Genomic DNA, 26649 nt, shown 5'->3' on the forward strand with positions numbered 1-26649 from the left:
TTATATATGAATATAAAGCAGATTAAACCAAAACTCCACTATTGCATTTACAAATTTGAAACTTTAAAAATTTAAAGTTTGGCTCTCTGTCCTACTAAAGCATCAAGTAAGCCTAACCAAACCAAACATGGCCATTGAGCATCATTACAGACCCTTGTATGTTTGTTTGTTTCTTTTTTGTTATTATTTTAAGTATTTGATTTATTAAGAGAAGAAGAAATATGAATTTGCGCATGGCTGACTTCTCTCCTAAACTTTGAAAAAGGTGACCTTGCTGTATTCACGCCGCATAGAAAAACAATTTCAGCAGACAATTCCGGGAGGTCGAACCATCTGGACAAAAGCACCCAAATTGAGTTCCAATAATCACAGGTTTCGTAAGGACATAACAGCAAACCGGCTATAAAGACTAACACCTGGGGTGGACTTTACATTTGAGCTGTTACTATCAGAAATAAAAGAAGATTTAAAGTGCTGCCAAGGACAGCAGTTCTCAAGAACAGTATTGCAAGTGGGGTCCATAAAGGTCATCCATGAGCAGGCTTTTCAAGAGTGTCTTTGGACTGCATTGTTAAAAGACACAATGGAAGCTTTAACTGCTTCTTCCTGTACGTAAAAGACTGATACTGCATGTCTTCATAGCCCATAGCATTAGCCTATCCTTTCGGATCAACATTTAGCAGTGAGGTTGTGTTTGGAAAGCATATAGGTCATATGTGTAGGTCAGGCCTGACTACAGCATGAAACCACAACAAGGTGACGGCTGACAGCTGAGCTTAACGTTAGATACTTTTAAGATGAGCTGATCTGGATATTAGTTTAAAAGGATCACTCTCAACCTCTTTCTGTGCCAGACAGGCTGTGCTAGGCTACACTGCCAATAAGGGTCAGCCTATAGACATTAAATCATAGAGGCAGCACATGACTGATCAGGCTCCGGAGAGCTAGTTGTGCTCCAAGTTAATAAAAAGACCAGACGGGGACAAGATTTTTTTGATACAGTAAACTGAAAAAAATAAAAATAATAATAAAAAAAAAAAAAAAAAAAACAGGGACCAATCCATTTTATTGTACATTTTTTATTATTTTTTTTTTTTTTTTTGGTTGGTTAAAAAAAGTTTTTGCATCTGTCCACTTGCATACACACTGTAAAAATAAGTTTAATATTAACTTTAAAATGTTATAAAAATGCTATGAAAAAGAAAATCACGTACTACAAACAGGGAACAAACTACAAACTGTTTTTTTTTTTTTTTTTTTTTTTTAGTAAATTAGTTTTTTAAAGTTATTTTTTACATTTTCAGTTGTGTGTCTGTGCTGCTCTGTGATAGACTGAATGATGCACAGTCTTCCATCTGACTGCTTCCTATATCAATTCTGTGCTGTGCTGCAAAAACTATACACTGACCGATCCACTCTCTCTATCGCTCTCTTTGGAACGGTGACTGAACAAACGACCTTGCTGGCTTCAAATAGCCACGTCTCTCTTGTCTTCTGGGATGCCTTTGTGAAAAAAGGCCACATCTCAAAAGCAGTATTACTCCACAAGCACAGATTCTGTATTGATTTATTTAGTTACGTGCATTAAAGACCATAAACCGTTGAAAATGCTGTGAAGGTCATTTAATTTCTGCAGCTTCAAATACATTCAAGAGGTTCTTGGTGCTATTTGTGTACTGAATATTCTTAACTGTCATATTGCATAACAGTATATTTAGCTTCCTACCGGTTTTGAAGCAAATCATTTCACAAATTAATTTTGTGACAGACAGATGAAAATGACCCTATTTTCAAAAGTAGTGCAGTGTTCCTTTAAACTCTTAATCTAAACTAGTTATGGCATAAGAATTTAAATATCTTTGAGGTCACCTGTACATAATAATAATAAAAAATAAAAATGGTCCTGCTAAGGTAGAACACATGATGTTCCCCAAACCCACAGAGCAGCAGCTGGTTTCTGGTAATGTTCCTAGCCTCCAGTGGACAGAATTGAGATCGTGAATACCCTTCAGCAGCACAGATATCTAAGTGCCCCCATTCATCACTCCAACGGCCCCAGAATGCAACGAGAGCAGGGCAATGCAAGACTGTAAAACCTGGAGTCTGCACCTTTCACGTCTCTCCATGTGAGTATCTGGGTTTTACATTTTGCACAAGCCTCTGACGAATAGCAATAACTGATATAAATTGGGGGATATATAGATTGAAATACTGTTTGCAAATAAACGGCCACAGCTAGGTAGTGTGACTGCATTTATTATGCAGCTGCATTTATTTCATTCGTGTAAAAGTGTCAGAAAGAGGTCACTAGTTCTAACCCTACACTGAGGTCAATATCGAGAAGACTTCATTGGAAATCTACTTGGAAATGCTAGCACAGACAATACAAAAAATCAAATGTCAATTCAAAAAAGCTGAATTTACATAAAATTTAATTCATATAACTGCTGTCAGTGTTGTTTTGACTAAGGAGGATATCAGGTTATATACTGTATAAGGCACGTGAATTTATAACTTAAAAAAATGTTAATTATACTATAAAAGAAAATAAATAATAACGATAATAATACATTTCATAAATAAAGATTATTGGAGTACAATTCTACAATAAAATCATATTTCAGCATCTATCCTGCAAAATTTCAGGTTACTGACAATTTTATTTATTTATTTATTTATTTTAATTTTTTGTGAGAAATTTACTAGCAATTTATAAATTATTATTTTTTTTCAGTATATATATGGCCCTTCTTATGCGTTTTTATAACAATAATTATAATGTAATATATAATAATGTAGGCCTATTGTATTTAATGAGCTCATTTATAAGAATTAAAATCTTACATTTTGAATTGTGCATCAGTCAATCAAACAAACAAACAAACAAACAGTAAAAAAAAAAAAAAAAACATTCTGTACCCTTACACTGGACATTATCAATGTCATAATTTCACCTAAAACTACTTTGAGCTGCACTCAATTCTAGAGACCCTGTTCTTCACCAAGCAGCAAGCAGCTGGGTTAAAACCAGTTGAGGGAGAGTAGATAAATTGAGTTACTATCTTGTTTGATCGGACAATGGAGTTGAGACTAGGGGCCTGCTTTGATATAACATCTGGCTGATGCATAAAACAATAAGGAAGACAGGCCTGCCTGTCGATGTTTATGACAAACACAAAAGGACTAAGCCTTGGGTACAGCCATCTGCTCATGTATGGTCATATACGTGCATATATATGAGTGTGTCTCTGATGGGCACATTGCTATTGCGATTCTCCTGCCTGCAGCCGGATGGAGAGGAAGCCTGGTTGCTCACCACTATTCAGTCATAACATATTAAAGGTCTGTGCTAAACAGACAGTGAGTCAGCTCTCACGGCACAGTTTTAGGCCTCTGCTGTACAACCCATCCGCCTGTGTCGTCATCTCACTTCCTGTGGGACTATGCATTACTGGGACAGTTATGAGTACGGAGGCTTCTTCAGTGACCTATAAAACTGCATAACAGTGCCTTACAGCAGGGGTCTTCAAGAGAGGGGCCCCACAGTGATATTGCATGGCATCAGCAAATTATTATTCGATTTCAAAGTAATATTCGTAAAAAAAAAAATAATAAAATAAATAAATAAATGCATGCATGCATTATGCAAAAATATATATTTAAACTTAAAGTTCATTGTTTGCTTGATTTTAATGAACAGAATTAGCAAAATGTTCAGTGTATCACTGCACATGCATAAAAATGCTAAGTAGTGAAAGCTCCATCAACTGGCCTGAAACTTCAAGGAGAGCAGTTCTGTTATATAACTTACGTAAATATAGGTGACCTGGTAGAGTAATCAAAAAAGTCCCTGCAAAATATAATTAATAGACACATGCACTGCAGTTGATGGAGCCAACACACTATAAAGTGTACGAGGTCAATTTCACAGATTTAGAGCCAAAAACAAGAGAGAAGGGGCCGGGGCACCCACGCAAGAACAACTTATTTCTTGGCTGTCACTTTTCATTAGGCAGCACAACAGACAGAGAGAGCTGACTGAAGTGTTGCATTAGATTTGCAGGCTGGTAATTCCAGACCACCTGTTGGTTGTGCAAATATTTCAGGGGGATCTCCCAGGCACTGTGAAGTAATGATGTGGACACTCTTATATTTTTTATCAGTGTATAGGATGAGGACATGAAGAGTGTCTGGAGAGGGCCACCTGCTCTGTCCCAACACAGAGGTCACTGCAAATCACTGCGAGTTGCATACCATTCACAATTTAACAGAGAAGGTTTTTTATAGTGTAAACATTTGATGAAAATGTTATGTGTGTGTATATATACAGTACAGACAAAAGTTTGGACACACCTTCTCATTCAAAGAGTTTTCTTTATTTTCATAACTGAAATAATAATTTCATGACTATTAATCTTCCAAGAGGATGCTAATGAATTAATTAAATAAATACCTATATATAAATACCTAAATATCCCTTGCTTTATAAGTACTTTATAATTTTTAGACATTAGTCATGCTGGAAGTCAAACCAAAAAAATAAAACAAGTGATGATGGTAAATGAAACAAGTAATTTCATGTATAGCGCATGAGTAATGATAAAACTCCCAACAGATCAAAATATAATAGCTGACTGCTCTTCCTCTCAGTCTCTCTCCACTAAAATTATCAAACACACACAAACGGAAGTTCTTTTTGAAGGTACACGTAACTATCAGTGCAATGTGCATTCACCATCTCCAGGCTTATCCCTCATGTTACAAAGAGTGAACATTTTTGAGGATCCATGCATTGAAGGATGTGCACTTTTCAGGGCAATATTTCTAAGGTCCATGTATTGAAGGTTGTACATTCTTCAGTACAATACAAAAAAAAAAAAAAAAAAAAAAATCCTTCTCTTTACCTGAAACCCAGCATTCATCTACAAACACACAATAACACCATCTAGATGGAATGGGGGAAAAGACAAAACAAATAAAAAACTGCCAAATGGACAAGGACATCTGGCGAAGTTTAGATTCTCATAGATAAACTGTATTCAAGTAAGACAACGAACTCGTGTTGATTATGTTAATGAGCAGAGATACTTTGAAATGCAAGTACAAAGGCAACGGCTGACTGGGGACAAGAATTCAGTAAACATTCAATCAATCCTTTGGAGAATGCAGAAGTCTGTTTTTGTGGGTTTGAGGGAAAGCTCAGTACAGCTTTGTGCCTTTGAGCTCTATACACAGGACAATATGGCCATCTATACTCACTGATGACTGAAACGATGAAAACCATTGATGGCACAACTACCAGTGCTTTGGTAAAAAGACAACACTAAAAGTGAGGTGAAAAAAATGAAAAAAATGCGGGATTTGCTCTGAACGCGGAGACGCACACAAAATATTGCATTCGGTCATTCGGTACACAAAGCCCTGTACCGAAACGGTCCAGTACGAATACACGTACCATTACACCCCTAATATATATTTATAATTGTTTGCTTTCCTACATTATTAAACCTTTAGTTTTATACATGGGGAAAACTGGTTATTGATTGAGTTACTGGCCAGCATAACAGAAAAAAATATAAATTCAATATATATTTTTGAACAGATCAGCGACCATGCTAGTCATTACAAATCCATAAGTTTCATAAAAATCATCCAGATAATTTCTTCAGTCTTCAAAATAGTCTGCCTATCAATGTGTTGAAAGCTCTTGCAGTGTGGGAATTCCTCTCAAAGATATCCTCGTTTAAAACCCTCTCCACGTTACTGGAATATGGTTTTATTTCCTTATACTAACCGATTTGCTTACACGACTGTGATTATTTCCAGAAGCTATCAGCTTTGTCGGTACTCTGGAGTCTCCTAGCGTTGCAGCACTTTCCTGTCCCACATTGCCCCTCCTCGGTTTCTTAATACTGGAATGCAATCACCTAGTCTCCCTCAATGGACACACAAATCAGCAAAAAGCCTCTTCATCTCGCATCTTATCAAAACAGTTCTCGCTTGACAAACGGCAGTATGGAATATATAATGAAAGCATTACCCTCATAAAATACGTGGTGCTGCAGTTTACACACGATAATAAAGGAATAAAGAATCTCTCCATAGTGGAAAATATGCTAATTAGCCAAATAAAACATTCATCAAGAACTACGCTCGTCGAAACTGAGTATGTGCGGCACTAAGAATGTTTCGTTATTGATAGACTATCACATTGGCCTGTTCTTGGCAGAGTTTGGAAATCGATGAGGCGTCGATCTCGTATCCATATTTGGCCTGATGAACATATGGCAAAATGGTTTATTCTTGTGAGGTTGGTGGAGCAGCTTCATTAATCATTGCTTCTTCTAATGGGCCAGCAGAGAGCACTCGCGGCTTCTTAACGACGCTGGAGCCCGTCCCGGCCTCTCTCTGGCACTGGCCTGTTTGGATGTCTTTCTGTGAGCCGAGAGTTAAGGGAACAGACCCCACAACCTCCTGGTGTCAAGGGAGCCTGTTTTGAGCACAGGTCTGCTAAAGCATGCCACCCATTGGCCGCAGAGGCAGATGGGCACCACAGGGAATTCCGAGAGGTGTAGCGGCAAATCTGTCAACATACTACAAACATGGTGGGTAATTAATGTGGCAGAAAGGGAAGTCAGGCCCTTCCTCCAACAACGTGGCCCATACTGGGTTAAGCTCAGACTGAGGAACACACGGATGAGCCATAACTGGCATGACATTGAAGAAAACTGTACTTTTATAAGATGTGATGCAGTTGAAGGATATGGGAAGGTGCTCAATATTAGGGATGAAATTATTGAAAATAACTGTGATAAAATGCAAGCTGTGTCTGATCTCATAGATAAAGGACAGAAAATGGAAAGCTTAAAAAGACGGAATCGAGAGAAGCAATCTGTGGTAAGGATCAAAAAGCCAGAAAATATGAACTGGATATGATAGCTTCTCTAACATAGCATTCTGGTAACTCATTATAGGACCCTATCTATTATTAATCATAAGCACACGCCAGTGCGCTTTCCAGAAGAACTAAATTGTAAGCCTAATTTGGCGATTCCTTCGGGGATTCATACATTAGTAAAGACAGTTGGCCATTTACCTGGATAATGTACTGTAATATACAGTTACAAATCACTTCATTACACAGGGAAAATACATATATTCTTACTTTTCTGAATGATTTTGTTCAAAACAGAAGGACAAATTAATTCTCTGAAAGAAAACAATATTTCATCAGAAAAGCCGCCACCTAAGCATCTATATTTGTCTTGGCTCTTAAGACGAGTTTTATTATTGGAGCTAAATAACAAAAAATGCTGAGTTGTGCTGAACATTAAAAGGCTGCTCAAAAGTTGGGATTTTTGCTTTGTTGTAAAGGCCTTTATCAACCTTTCTAAACACTTTCAGTTATTTACAGCCAGCCACCTGGTTTCCTCACAAAACATAACAATACAGTCCTCATACAATGCTAAAAATAATACTTACAATATTATTAGTAGTATAATACATAACAAGTATGAGCATGTTTTTATGTGACTATATTGCTTAGTGTCCTTCAAAAAGAGGTAACGATGGATTTATACAGAGAGCTGACAAAAGCTGTCAGTTTGTTGGAGTAAAAAGTGAAAAGGCTATAGACCCGTGAACCGATTATTAACAGGCTGCTAAGCCTGGTTTAGTGGTCTTCTGTTACCTATAAAGCTGGCTTTAAGGAGGAATAAATCTCAGCAGAGCTGAAGGATATCTCTCTAGGGATCAAGACCGTGTGTGTCTGTATGCTGGAAAAATCACTCAGGTGTAAGGGATACATGTGGGAACGAGAGGAAATGGCCACATCCACTGTTCCAGGTTTTTGTGCTCTTGCTGCAGTTGCTGTGTCCTCTTGACCCTGCAGTCCGGTGCCCACTTAAAAAGGTTTGAGGTTTTGCTCCTGTTAGCCCCTGCTGGCAGAGGCTCTAACTACACCATCTGTTGAAATAACTTCTCCAAGCAATAATTTGTACAACAAGTTGTATAAATAATATTGCTATAATATTAAATTACATTACAATAGACAATTTACCAGTTCCAAAATGAAATTCTGATGCACCAGTGCCAATGAGATGATTTGGAATGACAACGGATATATTTCTGCAGGTATTATATTCCAAAAGATGTACGCCTTTTTTTAAAACAGTATAAATATGGAACAAACATTCAGATGTAAAAGTATATATAAAGAGAAAAGGCCAGATGGCTGCAGTTTGGCAAAAAAAAAAAAAAATAGCAAAGTAAGTCCATATCTGTTGGCTAACCTCTGCATGGCTGTTAAACAAAACCTTTGAAAAACCATCATCTGTCCTGTTTTTGACAGTGCCGTTCAGAGGTGGGTGTACTTTTTTTTTTTTCTGTTAGCTAGAGTTAAGGTCAAGTGGGAGCCATAGAGCCAGCTGAAAACCACATGTCCGGTCCTTAATGCCCAGGCATTCTGCAACCGTGGGGCAAAGCGTGAGAAAAAGACAGATCTGGCAGATCTGGGAAATCATGCTCAGTTCCAACGCAATAAGTGGGACATTAGGCTGTCATTTTGGCTCAAACAGAGTGGCCATTCTGGCTTGGTCTGTGCACATCTGCAGCGTGGAGAGCATTCGTGCATGAACAGAGCTAATGGAGTCACCGAAGGCTTCGAATGCCCTCTTATAACACCATATTCTCTGCAGCAACAGGATTGATGTAATGATCATTCTGCCGGCCAGAAAGCCATATGAGTCTCTGGGCTCAAGCACACCGGGGCCTGCAGGTGTTGACGCGACTCAGCGGGAGTCCTGCCCACCTGTGTGGCCACTGCGACAGCTGCTGCAGGAAAAAATGTGTCTGCTGGAGTGACCCAACAACACTTCCTATATACCCTTATTGGTGTGTTTTCCTGTGTTTATTTTTCAGTAGCGACTAACTTGCCGGCTGGGAGTTGGAGTAATTACCAAGTCCGGCTTACCCTAGTTATTAGAATTTATTTATTATCCATCAGAAGAGGGAGAATATAATTAGAAATCACAGGGATACAAACATGCAATTACTATTCGAATACATGTCTCCTCGACAGAGGCCAGAGAAGCCTTATTAATAATTCAGAAGAGCTTCGTCTAAGAGCGCAGTGGTACGACAACTGACAAGCTGTGTCTGCTCAGCTCCTAATGAGGATTAAGAGCAGTAAGACACTAGGATGCGTTTCTCATGACAAGGAATGACCAGTCGACTGTGCCAGGTCTATACTGCAAAAACTACAAATATAAGCTACAGAAGCTCAAAATAAAATCCAACATCTGAATCTGATTATATGAGATATTTATCCCATCCTAATCGGAGTTTCTTCTTTCCAAACCAACGACAAGCTGCAGAACATTTGCGCAGTTGCTTTGTTTATATTCGTCTTGTTATTCTGGCAAACTCCACCAGCTGTAAAATCTCATTGGTCTGATGAGAACTTCAAGTACTTACTGATTGGCTGTTACTGTTATACGCACCGAGCATTTTTGTCTTCATTATGGACATACACTTCAATTTGAAAGTTACCTTTTTTGGAAGCTTGTCAGCTTCAGGCTCCATGGGAAATAAGTGTACATTAGTAATTAAGAAAATTAAAAAATACATATATTTAGAATGACATGACTGATTAAATTATGAATACAAAACTACATGCTTTGGACTATCAGCTAATTGACAAACAATATGCAACAACATGACTACGATCCCTTAGTGACTAAAAGACCAAATTATCTCCATGATATCAATAATACTGTCTTCAACTACTGCATTCCTGAACGATGATGTGATAAACAGATTCACATTCTCCCCAGTGGAGAGACTGAGATCATTTGAATTTGAATAGACTGCTCATTCCATTTTCTCACTTTTTTTATTATTATTCTATGGGTCGGTGATAAACCTACTCATCTCCACCCTGATACCGGCTGTCATGTCCAAGACTAAATAGAACAACAATAGGCATGAATAAAACCCCCTCTAATGCTCTATCATTCAACAAACTGACAGCAGATTTGCACACTGACCACCCTTCTGAACACAGATTTGCAACTCTCTATACTGCAACTGTTGCTGATTGACTTCTCTCTCGAAAATGTCCTTCTTGTGAGTGATGTTTTATCAATTATTTCTTAGCTGCATGCAAACTGAAATAATGTGAAACCTAGAATCCCCTTTGATCTTTTGAAATAAAAAGCCTTTTAGAAATAAAGGAGCATTTGTTCAAATGAAGTTGTAAAAGTAATGCCTTACATTTTTTGAGGTAAAAAAGAAAAAGTAGAATTATGTCAAAACTAGGGCCAGGACTTTAACGCGTTAATTGAGATTAATTAATTACACAAAAAATAACGCATTAATTAAGATTAATTAGTTACAGAAAAAAATTTCCTGCATTTTTAATAACTTATTTTTGCACCGCGGAACGTTTCTCACTGGATGCGTTTCGGCGGACCGATTATACTGAAGCACCAACTAGCGTTCGCATATCACCGCAGCACATCTACGAGCCTCAAGTATCACCTCAATGCAAAACATATAGCAGCTAGCGTGGACTTTACACTTTATGTTGAACTATGTATTATTTTGTTGGTGCAACTGGCAGTTTATGTTAAACTCTTTATTGTTTTGGCCAAGGTTATTGAGAGTTGGACTTAGTATGTTATGGCCTCTGAAGCAACAGAGAGATGTTTTCTAATAGTCAGGGTTTCCAATGTTCTGAATGTAATTGACAGTATTGTGTATTACTTAAAAAACACTTTACAGAAGGTTCCAGCACATATAAGCTACCTGAATTTCTGAAATGTACTATTTCTAAATTGTTTCTAAATATGCTATTGCTACACTTAATGGCAAAAATTGCACTGGTCTGCTAGACTTGGTTGAACAAAAATAAACAATATTTTGTTGCTTAAGCTTATGTACTCAGTCATTATTCAATGGTATACTATAAATCCATGTGAAAAAAACAATGTATACAATCATCAGCTAACCCAGTCAGTATCAGTGATGTCATAATTATATATTATATATTTTTGCTAAACACCATTAAATTATAATACTAACCAGTGAAAGTTAATAAAAAAATAAAAAAAAATGTATAATGATCAGTTTTGACAATTTACATATATATGCGCATATAAAACACATACATATGATAAAAATTGTATACTACACTCAAAATGTCCCTAGAACATGACAGATTTCACAGAAATAGATGTCACGAGTAATCACACATCTTTGTGACTGTCCTAGATGCTGGGAAAAGCTTTAAAAAAAGAGAAGAGTGGCCTGTACTTTACTATAAGGAGGAAATATAAATATAGCTGTGTTAATAAAAGATTTAAATTGAATTTGAATCAAAAATGTTATTAATCATGTCAGCATGCAGATTTTGACAAGTGGGAGTACAAGAATGAAGCAAGTCAAGTGTTAAAATGCAACTGCATCAGCATATTCACTGCATTGTTTCCCTTAAGACATAGTTCCCATCACCAGAAAGCTTTCAGAGTGTTCACCAGTAGTCCTGTAGTGCTGGTTTGATCTCAAGGACGCCACAGTTAGAAGGAATTGAGCAACATTAGACTGTTCTCTGTTAAATATTGACTTTGATCCTGCAGCACAAGGCCTGAGGGGAAAGAGAGAGCAAGCCAGTCAAACACAGCAGATCTCTGGATCACACACCAGCACTCATCTGTCGACTGGGCTGCTGATAGACGTGCCCTCTAATAATGTAACATCTATAAAAACACAGCATGTGGACTTCTGCCATATACTGATAGACACCGGTGGAGGCTTGAGAGAATGAGAGAGAGAGAGAGAGAGAGAGAGAGAGAAAGGGGATATTTTTGCAATAAAAGCACTAGCTTTCATAAAAATCACATTTGTAGCTAAGTGCTAGTCTAGCCTGTGAGTGTATTCACAATATCAAAGCCGAGGTCAGGGGAACGTTCTGTCCTCCAGATAAAGTGAAGAGGTCTCCTACTCTGGAAAGTTTTACGCCCCCTCAACCCTAGACTTTCAGACACGCATAAGCCCAGAGAGCAAGATCTCTCGAAACGGCGTTTTATGCTAACCCTCAAGTTCACGTGTTTGGAAAAAAACACATCTGAGGAACACTGACGAGAAGCCTGCCAATCGTCTTGGCAGTTGCCTAGATTATTTCCATAAGTTCTAATTGAACTGTTGGGGCAACAACAGTCTGCAAAAATCACAGAAATGGAGCCAAGATGCGTTTAGTGAGTGAAGCCTATGGCAGAGACCCCCGAGAGAACAGCCAGGAACAAATAAATGCTAACACCCACAGCAGAGCTTTAACCCCCTAACTGACAAAGATCGGCAACGGCCCCGGAATATTGTTGTTTCACTTTCACAGCATGTTAAAACATCATGCTCTCATTTGATCTGGACAAACTGTGCATCAGTAGAAAGATTAAAGACGGTAGCTTCAATATTTGACCACGGTTTTGATATAACATCGTTGCAGGGACAGTAGTTTAGTAATTTATGTCAGGAGTGTAAAATAATAAATCCATGTGTGTCATATTTGGAATAGCAATAGTAACATCTACAGCAGTATATTTGTGTTCACATAGCTTTACTGAACAGCGTCAATAAGGGCTTATAGTCCAAAGATGCATATACAGTACATGGAGAGATATAGATATATTTACACAGGTTTCTTCAGACAGAATCATCATTTTTATTAATTTTCCACTGATTAAAACAATCTGATGAAAATTAGCATCCTCCTGGGATGTCTCTGTGTGTTTACGTGTCCCTGCTCACATTTGGACTAAGGTCATGTCCACACGTACATGGATATTTTTTTAAACAGTTTTACGGCTTATGTTTTTTTTTTAAATCTCTGTCCACATGAAAACTCAAAAGCATGCTATGAAGCACTGTCAAGAGCATGCCAAACCAACATGCGGAAATATAATCTCAACCATAAAGCCATGTTGGCCAATCAGAAGCCTGAAAAAGTTTCCAGTAGGTGTGACGTCGGAGCACAAAGCCAAAATCTCCAGTTTCGCTGTCTATATGATAACACTGCAACTGGAGTTTTGGGAAATCTTCACCCTGGCAGGAGTTCTGAAAAATGTTCAGTTTCAGTGATATGGTACTATGATTGAGTGATGAATGGCAAAAATAGTAGCATATAAAAAGCTGCGGTTTTGAAAAAAACAGCGTTCGTGTTGACAGGGCCTCAGAGAAACCTGATTCGCCCGTCGGCTGTCAATCATATTGCATCTAATAACAAGCCCCGTCTCATCCTGTTACACACTTTCATTCTCTTCCACGTTAATATCGGACCATAACAAACACAGAGAAACGTCTTCACGCATGAAATATCCAAAAAATAAACACAATTATGATAGTATATGGTTTGTATTTGATTTTCTTGAGATTTGGGGTATTTTCATAAAAAATAAAGAATGTGTACACCTGAAAAGCTTTTTGTGCAGCAATATAAAAGCTATATATAGCTAATTTAATAACATTAAATTACCAAATTCCACGAGATCGCAAAAGGAGGTTATTAAAAACACTAGATTGAGATTTAATGCAAGTTTTGAGTAAAAGTGCATTTTTAATGTCATAAATTATCTTATGTAGCTTGATGCTAATGCTAGCTCAAATGCATCTGCAGAACATGTGCAATTATGCGTCATGATGTATTTTGTCAAAATAATTGATGTAAGGTTGCATAAAAATGTTTTTTTTTGTATTTTTTTAGAAATACTTTTGATAATAGGCCGCTAAATGTATATTTGGGATCTAAGCGATATGGCTTGGTAAACCTTGTAATGCCAGAATAAAAGCTAATAATGATAATGATAAAGGAATAATGAGGACTATGTCTCATACCTGGTGATAGATTTATATGTTTCATACCTAGCGATATATTTATTTTGTATTTTTTAGTTTTTTATGTTTGAGCTTATATATCTCTATTATCATAGCATTCTGAGTAATTCGGATTCTTGAACAGTAAACTTTGAAGTATCAGCATTGTAAACATATGTTGAGAATTTATCTAGTCAGAAAGACTCATGAGTAGCAACCTTTTTATTTTAGGTTTGTCATGTTGTGTCTCCATGCCAAAATTGGGGGGTGGGTGGTGATAGTTAGACTTGTTTAGATAATACACCAGTCCACCAAGGGATTAGAGAAGTGCCAGCAATACTATTATGTGCACTATGTAACATAATACTAAATGCCAAGTACAATCTGAATAGAACACAAACATAGGGGTGTCCAGAAGTCCAAGACCACAGTAATAATAATGTTTAAAATATTGGAAATAATGTTTTAGAATTTAAAATGAAAAAATAGAATGTCAATGTTAGCCGGACAGCGCTGTGTTTGAAAGTTTCTGAAGAAAAAAAAAAAAAAAGTTTTAATGACCTGAAGTTTAAAGCCTTTAAATGATAGAACAATAGATAGAACACTAGAGATCGGAGAATGACACACAGATTCTAAATTTTGGCCAACCTTGCACTGAACGCCTGGGGATTCTTACAGTAAAATGATGTCTATTAAGCCAAATAAAATCTGTGATATCAGAAGAAAGGAGAACGACATCTGACATTAGTTCCTTTGTGTATTGAGGTGAGTTTGACAGCAATGTGGAAAAGAAGGATGTGTTGTTTGTGAACTCGCGAGATGAGTGTTGCTTTGGGAATGACAACTTGATGATGTGGCCTTGCTCGCTGACATTGTGAAGGAAAAGCAATAAAACTAGTGTTGGCCCAAAGACAATGCTCACATTCAGGCACACACACACACACACACACACACAACTTACATGTTAAAATGTGTCAATTAGACATGGCCAGACAGATAGGCAGGTCGACAGATATAGTCTGGGAGGATATTGGTCTCACACCTTCACTGCAACCAAGAGTGCTGGAATGTTCAGTCCCACAAGTCTTTGAGAACATGCCTGAACTTACATCGCACATGCACTCAGATGAAATATGCCAATGAAATCAATAGCAATCAATATGCTGGGCACACCTCAATAAACATGATTGATATTCTATTTGAAAAGAGATATGGAAGGCCAAGGCAGTGTGATTTATATGACTGAAATAATTCAAGAGCAGACGGGGTCCTTTTATGTTAGGTAACACGATAAGCTGACATGCCAAATATATCACTTGAGATGTGTAGTCAGTGACATTTATACTGCCAATCCATACAGAATGCAATAATATGTTTCCTCTGTTACCAAAAAACAGCCACGTAAAAAACATAAATCAGCTCTGATGTTGTACAACATGGACTTAAAAAAAGGTCTTGGCTTCACTATCTTTCTGTTAAATATTCTACAACAAACATTTTGAGTAAAAAAGGAGGTTTGTAGATTTCCGTTGTGACCGCAGGGTTTGGGTATTTTGCATTACTCTAGTGATTTAAGAGAAAAAGCTTTGCAAAAAGGAGATAAAATTGGGCCCTGGTGCTGGTAATCTCTTTTCCAGCTTTTGCCTAGCATCCCAGGGGGGCTGTACACATATATTCCCGAATAAAGTTCCTTTACCTGGGTTGGTGAAGAGACATGGGAAACTTTCACAAAGAAGCCTTGGACACGCTGCCAGGAAAATAAGCTGCATTTGCATTTGGCAAGAACCAAGCAGTCAGCTCAATATCCCTGTCCAATCTCTTCTCCTCACTCGGTTCGGGAAGGTTTAGCATTGGCCTAGACTCCACACTCGTACTGGTCTCAGCTCAATGGCTGTTCCAGAAACATACGAGTGGGTACACTGGCTTCCTGTAATCCCTGAACAAATGACCTTGACTTCGAGGCAAAGCAGCGTGAAGGGGAAGATGTGAAAGCCATCCCAAAAGGTGCACTGACTAGGACAGTATCACACGAAGGCCTTAAGAATATAGTGGTATCCAATGAATGCTAATGAGAGTTCCACACACTCAAGGTTAAAATGTCCCATGTGAAAAGAATCACATACTCACAGAACAAGACATGCTGATTTTACACTGTGAGGACAGGCAAAATTCAGCCTTATTATTCTCAGCATCCATTCCACCAGTCTTCAGTGTCAGATGATCCTTTATAAGTCACTCGTATATACTAATTTGGTGCTCACAAAACATATGTTGTTCCTCTGTAGCAATCTAAAATTCATAACTGTCATTTCTGCATTATTTCTTTATAAACATTCTTGCATCTTATTTTTTTTTATTTTCTTTTTTTACCTGCAAGTCAAAAGATAAATGTTTTCAAAACACTTCTATAGATCAAACCTCTTTGAAAAAAAAGTAAAAAAATATCATTTTTTAGATTATGTGCAATATTCTGCTGCATCCTGACCAGAATAAAGTATGCGCCAGCATCAAATGCATTCTTCGCACAAATATCGCTGTTCCTTTTAAAAAGTGCTTGAAGAGCCAGTTTCAGACAGGAAAACCTTTTAAAAGACCCTCTCTGCTGCACTGCATAAGAAAACAGTGTGAAACCAGACAGCTTTAAAAGATGCCTGCTGGTGTGGGTCAACATCTAACCAGTTCTCAACTGGTTTGGCCTTGGGACCCATGTTTTCCCATGCTCTCCCCGTCAAGGAATTGAACCCCAGTCCACTATACTAACGAGGAGCTATATATATTATCAAAAGATAGTACAACGGCAAATGCGACAAGTATAAAAGCCTCATTCTTTTGGGACAGTGTGCATGCAGTCAGCAGAGGCTTGCGAAGCGGAGCCAGGCGAAAGTACAAATCCCGCTTTAAAACGGACCCCATAGGGCCCTACAGTTCATTTTGATTTAATTTGACAGTTAGGGCTGCTAAACCTAGGTGAACTAATAAATGCCATGGCATAGCAGTCACACTATCCGAATACAGCTTGATGGTTTGAGAACACTCTTGCTTTATTTTCTGCAAATATCTTCAAAAACAAAACAGACATGTGGGAAGCAAAGCAACATAAGAATTGTTTTCAGAGAATATATCTTGACCTAAGTAAATTTGAACTAAATATTAAATTTTTATTTGTTGGTTTATTCTTTAAATAAGAAAAAACTGTGGGTGGTCTTTAGGCATTTCATGTGAAGCTTAGATGTTTTAATAATAAGTAAACAGTCTTTACAGTTAACTATGAAAAAAAGAAAAAAAAACTAAACTCCAATTCTAATATCTGTTATTCAGAGAACCATACTGTAGCCGATATTAAGGGGTTTTGCTCTTTGGCCTATAAATAACTAAATATGTTCAGCACACAGAAAGAGAGACATATATTGATTTTGGGTAACCTCTGTGAAAGGGTTTGGCTCCTCTGCAGGAAGAAGAGATCCAGAAAGCCCAGGTCTGAGGAACTAGGCATGCACTAGTAAACCCACTGCTGTGTCTGTTTAATCCACTCTAATCCTAAAGTCTACACACCCAGGCCCAAAACAGGCATACATTTGAAACTTTTAGAGATAAAAAGGTGGGATTTTGCTGTGTGGGTGTTTGTAGACATGTCCTCCATCTATTTCTGACTCCAGATGACTACAATATGCAATGAAGCTATAATCAATATAAGCCATAACAATTGCCCCTAGTCATCTTAAATCATTTTAAGTACCCTCTCAAGATCCAAAAAGAGAAAAAAAAAGGAAAAAAATGCAATGAATACATATCCATATATTAGCTTTCCCTGCTCCCTGTGCACAATTGTATGTGTGCATGTCTGCATGTGTGCAAGACACTGAGGTTTACACTAGCATGAGCATGATTAAACATGAACATTTCAGCACCCAACTGACCATGTATGTTTGTTTTTTTTTTTTTTGTTTTTTTTGTCATCACTTCCCAATTCTTTTGCCAATTCTTCCAACATCCCTCTGATGACTTTTATGAGCCGGGAACCAACCATATTTACTTCTTTCTCATTTAAATGTTTAATTTGTTTACAGTTTTAACATGTAAATGACTTTTCAATCAGGCTATTGCTCTCATCAGCCAATATCAATTCAACACTGAAACAGGTGTGTGTGTGTGTGTGTGTGTTTGGTATAGGTTGTGTACTGGCCTGTATATAAAGATTATTTATTCTATGTCACTGTGTGCTGACATAAGATGATTTAAGGAGCACTGAAAGCTCATCTGACATGCCCCATTGGTGGTCTGTCAGGTGTGAGTGTTAATTTGACAGGTACTTTTGTACTACAGATTAATCCAATAGCAGGGGGTCCTCTCCACTTTGGATTTTCCATCATTTTACACAGGAAGTGACACCGTAGAAGATGTGAATGGGTCATGAAATGAGACAATTCTGACAAAGAGATTATTTCCTGGCAGCCCTGAGCTACAATAACCACTTATATGAAACCACGAGGAAGGGTCATGCACTGACAACACACACACACACACACACACACACACACACACACGTAACAGCTACACCTAATTTCTATTCTAAAATCCAGAGGGGCAAAGACACATTGGAAAAATAATAAAGGATGACAACTTCTTCGTTATAGATACTGTCTGTCTGTGTGTGTGTGTGTGTGTGTGTGTGTGTGTGTGTGTAAGCCAGAGGGGGGTCTTTTCCCAGAGCACTTCCATCAGCAACCTGAAATTATTGTGGGAGGGGAATTTTTAAAAAGGCAAAAAGGCAAAAAAAAAAAAAAAAAAAACAACAACAACAACAAAAAACAACAGAGCAAGGAAGCAAAAGAAACATAAGGAGGGAGGGATGCAAAATGAATAAATGAAAGAATACAGGAAGAAGGAAGAAGAAAATAAATAAAACAACAACAAAAAAGAAAACAAAGGAGGGAAGGAAATTACCCTAGTAAAAAAGTCATATATTTAAAATACATTTCATACTTAGTATAGTTCAAATCTATTAAGATTTTTACTGACAGATAACTCGAGACTTACTGATTAAATATTATAATCACATTTTATTTGCACTTTTCTTAATATTAAGTCTAAAATGTGTTTAATGTCACTTTTGATGAGGATTGTATGATCTTTGCATTATATTGGTCTTGTATAGTGGTATATATTGGTCTAAGTATACCTGAAGTATACTTACAATAGTTCCACTTTAGCACAATGAAATATACTAAATATCTCTTTTATCGGACTTCAGCACCTCTTTCGGACAATTAAAGTGCATTATGTACAAGATTAGTTGTTTTAATTTAGCATACTTTAAGTATATCAGTTTAGTAAAAGTATAGTTGCAGTCTATTTTATTAAGTACATATGTACCTGTAGTATACTTTAAATTAAATAAATGTATTTCAAATACATTTAAATATATTTATAATAAATATACATTTTTTTTTTTTACTAGGGAAGGCAGACACAAATGCAGAAAGTAATTAAAAGTAATAAAAAAAATGAAATGAGGGAAGGAAACAATGAAGTAAGGGTTAAGATAAGAAAAGAAGCACAGAATAATAGGGGAAGAAAGAGTATATTAAATATATTTAAATTAAACATTATAAATTACCATTATTAAATTGTTTTCTAAAAAATCCAACTAAGCCTGAGCTTCTCTATTATTTTTGTATTCTGTCTTTTTGTTTTATTTTGATTTATTATTATTACCAAAAAGCAAAAAAATAAATTAAAAAAAAATAAATAAAAAGGCTTCTTACAGTAGCTTGCTCTATTCTTTTTCTATCCTGTCTGTTTACATTTATTTATTATATAATTAAAAAAAAAAAAATGTTGCTATGTGTATTTTGTTAGGCTAACTGAGATTTGTTATAGCACTTATATATCTTTGTTTTTTAGTTGATTTAAATTTTGCTTCCATTGACCTCAACTGTAAGTTGCTTTGGATAAAAGCATCTGCTAAATTACTAAATGTACAGTATAAGTAAATGTAAAAAAAAAAAAAAAAAAAAAAATGGAGGAAGGAAGGACAAACTGGAGGATAGAAAAACAGAAATTAAGAAGCAAAGAAAGAAGGTACAAAGAAATGAAGAGGAAAGAAAAAAACAATAAAGGAAGGGAGGAGGGAAGAACTGGAGGATGGAAATAAGGAATAACGAAACCAATGAAGAAAGGAAGGGAAAAACAGAAGGAAATAAAAGAGGAGGAATAAAATAGGAAGGAAGAAAGGAAAAGGGGGAGGGAACGATGGTTAAGGGACCACATTTACAAAGGAAGGGATGAAGAATATTAGATAATACTGCAGAACACAGGAGTGCTGATGATGGGTATTTTCACGGTGGGCTCCTCTGAGTAGATAAGATGGTCACTGAGAAGGTCACCACACACTCAATCAATACCAATCCTCACTGAGATACAATATCAATACAGAGCTTCGAGTGCCAGTCTGGTCTGTGACTACCAAACCAAAGACGACGTGAAAGAAGCAACATGAATCACACTTGTTCAGTCTGAGAGGGATTTCTGGTGTGGTGCAACACTGCCCCCTACTGTTTACTGTGTGATCTGCACAGTCTGACCAAAGGTGTCTGTGGCCAGACAAACTGCGTCACTCCATAAAACCAGTCAGCACTCTAAAAACACATTCTAATAATCCTCAGCATGACAGCATGACATCATAGCAGGCTTAGAAGTGAAAATTACTGCATATGTAATCATTTTCAAAGCAAATAATAAAAGCAGCAGCAGCAATTGCAATTGGAACCGCAGTCCATCTTCTCTCTTCTGCACTAATGAGAAAACTAAACAGGCTCTTTAATGGAGAGAAACCCACATGCTCAAGACACTGATTTGTTTTCAAGACTGGAGCACGCTGGTAAACAAATGGCTGTATGGGGGATAGACAGTTCCTTTGATGCTCTGTTCAATTCGCCCAGAGACGACGTCCTGTAGGTCAAAACTGAACAAGGAATACACTCTGAGGAAAACAACAGGCATGAATGTATGTGTGTGTGTGTGTGTGTGTGTGTGGATGCTACTCAACAAAGGCTGCTGCGATCATGTAATGCTCAATGTTGGTCTATCATCAAAATGATGTAAAGCCATATTGTTCACTGAGCAGGCTGCTATGGGTTCGATTGTGCTTGTAAGAGAGTAAGTTTGCAGGGCTCACATTGAATAAATGCCTGACGTTCTCATGTTGCAAAAGCTAACTGCATGATGCTTGAATAAGAAGTATCTTTATTGACAGTTCTCAGTATTAATATAATATAATATAATATAATATAATATAATATAATATAATATAATATAATATAATATAATATAATATAATATAATATAATATATTAAAATGGTCTCTGAAGGATCAATGCAGACTGGAATAATGGCTGCTGAAAATTTAGTATTAACATTAAAAACATAAATAACATTTTTAAATTACACTAGAAAACAGAGCTATAGATATAGAATAAATGTAGCCATGTTGAGCATAAAAGAGAGATTAAAAAATTATAAAAAAAAAAATCTTACCAACCCCAAACTTTCAAACAGTAATGAATAATAATAATAATAATAATAATAATAATAATAATAATAATAATAATAATAATAATAATAAGCATTTATTTATAATCATAATTACAACTGACTCTAGAATTGTGTGCCAATAAGATTCAATACGATAAACCCAATAAGATAAAAGTATTTTGATTTATCTTCAGTTTACTCAGTCGTTTTGCCAGTGTTCTGGGTTCAAAACCAGTCAAGCTCTATCGACAGCATCTGTGAGGTGTCGTCAGTTACCACAGAAAGTCATTTGGAATCATCCCCTAGTTTTTTTAAATAAATGAAAACATTTACAAGGGAAGACTATCGGACAAGGCATTGCAATGGGATAAATGTAAAAAAATAAAATAAAAATAATAATAATAAATAAAGTTTTGAAAGATACTCACAATACTTAAAAGTTGGAACTAGAGTAACAAAATTAACAAAATTAAATTTACTTATATTTGCTGTACAAAGTAATAAAGATTTTAACTTGTATTGATCTTGTAACACCAGTAAACTCAGTTATGTGCAAGGACACAGGAAGGTGACTTTTAATTTTAATAATATATAAAATATGTATAATATGCCTGGGTAAAATGGTATTAAATATAAAGGCAAATATTGTACAAACTAGTAATATATTTAAAATATTAACATATTTACTGACATAGCCTGTCGCTCGAGACTTACTGATATAAAAACTTTAATTGAACCTTACTTTAAGTATGCAGCACCATTATGCGAACATGAAATATCAGGCATACAGTAGTAGTTCTTTACAGGTTTTTTTTGTATTCCAAAGCATGTAACAGATTTCAGCACGCCATAACACGGGCAAAACCCCACCCTTCACACAGACACACACACACACACACACACACACACCTTACTTCAAAACAGATCAGACTGAATATGAAAGCAGAACATTCCCCAGCAGATGACACAAATTTTCACACAGAATTTTCAAACAGATGTATCATTTCTGTCAGGATATTTCTCTCCACATGCATATTCACTCTGATAAATAAGAGTGTGAATGTTGGCTGAACAGTGTGTCTGAGCTTCATGAGAAATGCAGGAGGTCTGGGAGGCAGAGATTCATTAGCGGGACGTCTCCCGTCTCGCACCTCCAGCTGTGATTCCTCTTCCAGAAACCAAATGCATCACTCACAAACACAGTCTAATGCTGTCCAGCAGGTGTGAGAAAACCTCCATTTACACTGACTACCAATAAACAGCAATCTCAAAAAAAAAAAAAAAAAAGTACACTGAGTGAAGGGAACAAATTGTTAAAATGTACAAAAACATTTTTGCTTGTTAAAAGTGTGCATTTTAGACATTACGTGACTATGTGCAAACAAAATCACACAAACCATGAAACAGGCTCCAACACTCCAACATCTTCTATTGACCCCTGTTTTTCTTTGTCAAACTGTCCGTCCCCAAATGCCACTGGATCAGTCAGAAAGCACATATTGCCAGCCATTAAGTGGTTTACTCATGGTAATATTGCATAGCTAAAAAAATACACTGCATTCACAAATATGTGCTAAATAATCTACACTGTACTTTAGTTAAACTCTGATACTTATCTATAAATACAAACATATATATATATATATATATATATATATATATATATATATATATATATATATATATATATATATATATATATATATATATGAAAACTTAAAAAAATAATTAGAAATGTAATTAGAAATTACATTGTAATTAGAAATTAGAAATGTTTATTATGTAATAATAAAGAAAAGATGTTGAACTACTAAAATTACTACAGCTTATGAATAAATTATGATTATAAATATACTCAAAAGCACATAAAATTACTAAAACTTACACTAAAATTAAAATTTACATTTAAAAATATAAAAAAGCTAAATCAAAATATTGGTAAATGCTATAATAGTATATAAAATAATAATAAAACAACAGTGACCCAAAAACAGCCACTGAGTGTCACTGCTATACAGAAAATACAGATAACTCAAAAAAAAAAAAAAAAAAAAAAAAAAAAAGTTATTGGAATAAATAAAATAAAACTAAAAAACACCTATGTTGTCAAATACCTGTTCTAGTAATTTAAATTAGTCCAAATAATCACAAAATGCTAATAATTATGCAATAAACCCATTCTCTCAACTTTGCAAGGAAATAAAATTGTCAAAATGTTTAAGGTTTCTTGGTAACACTTATGTCCTAGAGGTACACCAGATGATGTGCAGTCTGGAGAACTGCACTCAGGCAAAAAAAAAAAAAAAATGCATATTAATACAAAAAAAAATTCATGTTCATGTTTTGTATTGAATAAACATCTTTAATATATTGATGAGGACCTGCTTTAGGGTTTTTTTTTTTTGTTTTTTTTTTTGCTGTCTAGAAGCACTATTGTGCCAAAGCTTCCGTAGTTTTTTAGTCATGTTTTTAATTACAGCCTCTCTTGATAAATTCTCATTGTGGCACAGCATTGCCTCCAGGCAACAAAAACAACTTATTCTTAACTACTGACATTATGAGTCTTCATATCATTTGAGCATACAGATAGATTTGACACCGTTTATATACATACTTTTGACCATTTAGTGTGTCACATATTCTCCTGAAATGTCCAGCACCTGTTGTCAATCACTATTTAAACATATCATTTTGAAAAAGAAAAAGTCAACAACATTACTTACTACATTATATCAAAAAATTGTTGTAACATTTATTAACAGTAGAACTTCAGTAGTACTAGGGATCATCTTCATAACCACTAGATGGCAGCCTAACATTCCAAATATCGTCTCTCACAGGATGTACTTCTTAGATATTTTTCTATTAATGTTTCTGCTGGATTGCCTTAAGAAAGATGACTTGTTTTCAAGGGCAAAGAAAATAAAGCATATAAAGAAAGTAGTGCATATAACAGACAAGGACAAGGATGCGAGGTGGAGTGAGGGAGCTATTGATTCGGTTATATTACACAACAATTTTGGTACAATATGGTTACTTTCGAAATGGTGCATTTACAGACGACGGCACTTGGAAGTATACATTTTAAATATGTGTTCTGCTTCTACATTTGTTTGGTTTTGCTTAGCGGTGTTTTCTGTTTGTTTGTTTTGTTTTGCCAGTGTTGCGGGTTTGGGACAGGACTTGGTTCCACAGTGTTGGCACGTTACAGGGACTACAACGATTTACAAACAGCTTACTTCAAAGCAGACACAAGAAATTTCAAATGGAGAAAGTCTGAAACATTGAAAAACAACGAACAAAATGCATCACTTTACAGATGATGTCACGGTGTACCTCATATGCTGCAATAAACAATATTTGAACCGAGTGTACTCACATCAAACTCATTGAGAGCGGCAGCCAGCTCGCCGATGCCAGCGTGCCCGTGCTTCTCATCGGTGGGTGAAGTGGCCTGAGCAGAGCTGGAGATGCCCCCGATGGCCTCCTGGACCTGTTTGAAGACATAGTCCCGGTTGGCCCGTGTAGCAGCCACGTCGGGGTGGCGTAGGAAGGCCTGGGAGGCAGTATAGAGCATAGTGGCGTTCTTCTTAAGAGCCCCTCGAGCTGCTGCCATCTCATCCCTGCACTGAGGGTCTTTCAGCTCCTGGCACACACATACACAGATATCTGTTTCAGACCTGTCACTTTAAGATCTAATGCACAGATCTAATTTGCTGATACACATCCGATTTTCATCCCTGTATATTACTGTTGGTCATTTATATTGTCTAACTGCTGTCAATTGTATTACTAATTCTTACATCTTACTTCACAACAACAATATTTGACTGTTAATATTGCATCACTCGGATGAAGCCCACCTTTTTATTTGACTATCATGTTGACCTGACAAATTCTGTTAGAAAATCACAGACCGCAAAGCCTACAAAGTTATCTTAGCGTTAAATCTTTTTTCTGCACTAAAACATGTATTACTCTAACTCTTCTTCTTTTGCTTTTCAGCGGGCTGCTGCTATGTCTTCCTGACTCGCGTACTGATGTTCCATTGGGCACAACTGGCTTTGAGTAGTCGCAATTCGTACCTGCATACTTTGAGGTCCAAATGCATAACTTGCTATGCAAAATATTTGCAAGTCTGTTGTGTTTCGACAGGTATACAAAACGACTGTACTGTAAAGCAGATTAAAGATTAAATGGACTTATAACCCTATGGGTTATGTATCAGTTATTTAACCGACATCCCATAATCGCACGAAAAAATTAATTAAAGACCCTTTCATGCATTCAAAGCTCTGTGAGTTTCATCATATGGATAAAATGCTATAAAACTTAATACAAAGTCATAAACCTACCTACAATGAAAACCAAATCATTCTAATAGGCTTAATGTTTCATTTTATTTGATTTAATTAACATAAATATGCAAATATAACATACATACAGCAACATATATTCTTGGTAAGTTCCAGTACTTGATTCATATTGATCAACAGCTGTGTTTTATTCATGTTAAAAGAACAATTACTGCTTGTTCGTTGTTTCACTTTGCAACCACCTTAGCATCATTTACAATAAATATAATATCAAAACTCTTCGATGTATTACGTATTTCAGCAAACTTAACTGTATTAATGTAACGAATAATGAGTGTCTCCTGCTGGTGTCATTCACCTTTAATTTTGAGGCCATGCACTTCCTGCAACTCAGAAACGCTTTTCATGTAAACAAAGCCAATAGAAGACAAGCCTGCAACCATTAGCAGAAAAAGCGGCTAAAGCTAACACTTCCGTTACATTTTCTGCAATAGCAAGAAGTACAGACCTTCTCATCTCCCTATAGACAATCTCTGGGAGAAACCTTGATGTGTGCAAGTGTCTGAGTGGAACCATGTTCCAACAAAACTGAGCTACATTTATACTGCAGCAGCTGGCTGTTTATTTTATTTTTATTTATTAGAATTATTATTTGTTTTTTCAGTCTGTGGGTTGAAGCGAGACACACCACTGGAAGACAATTCTGACCCCCTGGAACATGATTTTAGAGTGATTTTAACCCTTTAACGCATATGATCACACCGGTGTCATCAGTCTTGGCTGGTCCCTGAAACATTTGCAGTTTGTAAAATACACACTGATGTCCATAGAAACGGCAATAATGATCCTTACAAATATAATCTGACTACATGTTTTAATTTATATCATTTACAGAACGTTTAGGTAATTATACAGTTTACTCTGTTCTTCTCCC

General features: G+C 36.3%; 1 protein-coding gene across 1 annotated transcript in view; it reads right to left on the reverse strand.

Annotated features, from left to right (window-relative positions):
- The window catches only part of LOC127948770 (catenin alpha-2-like), a 403027-nt gene that overhangs the window by 297298 nt on the left and 79080 nt on the right, over nucleotides 1–26649 (reverse strand). The window contains exon 6 of the mRNA XM_052545461.1: nucleotides 24779–25045. Within this exon, the coding sequence (XP_052401421.1) occupies nucleotides 24779–25045 (267 nt within the window). The remainder of the gene's footprint in view (nucleotides 1–24778; nucleotides 25046–26649) is intronic.

Source organism: Carassius gibelio, chromosome B1 (assembly GCF_023724105.1).
Source record: "Carassius gibelio isolate Cgi1373 ecotype wild population from Czech Republic chromosome B1, carGib1.2-hapl.c, whole genome shotgun sequence".
In the NCBI taxonomy this organism is placed as follows: domain Eukaryota; kingdom Metazoa; phylum Chordata; class Actinopteri; order Cypriniformes; family Cyprinidae; genus Carassius; species Carassius gibelio.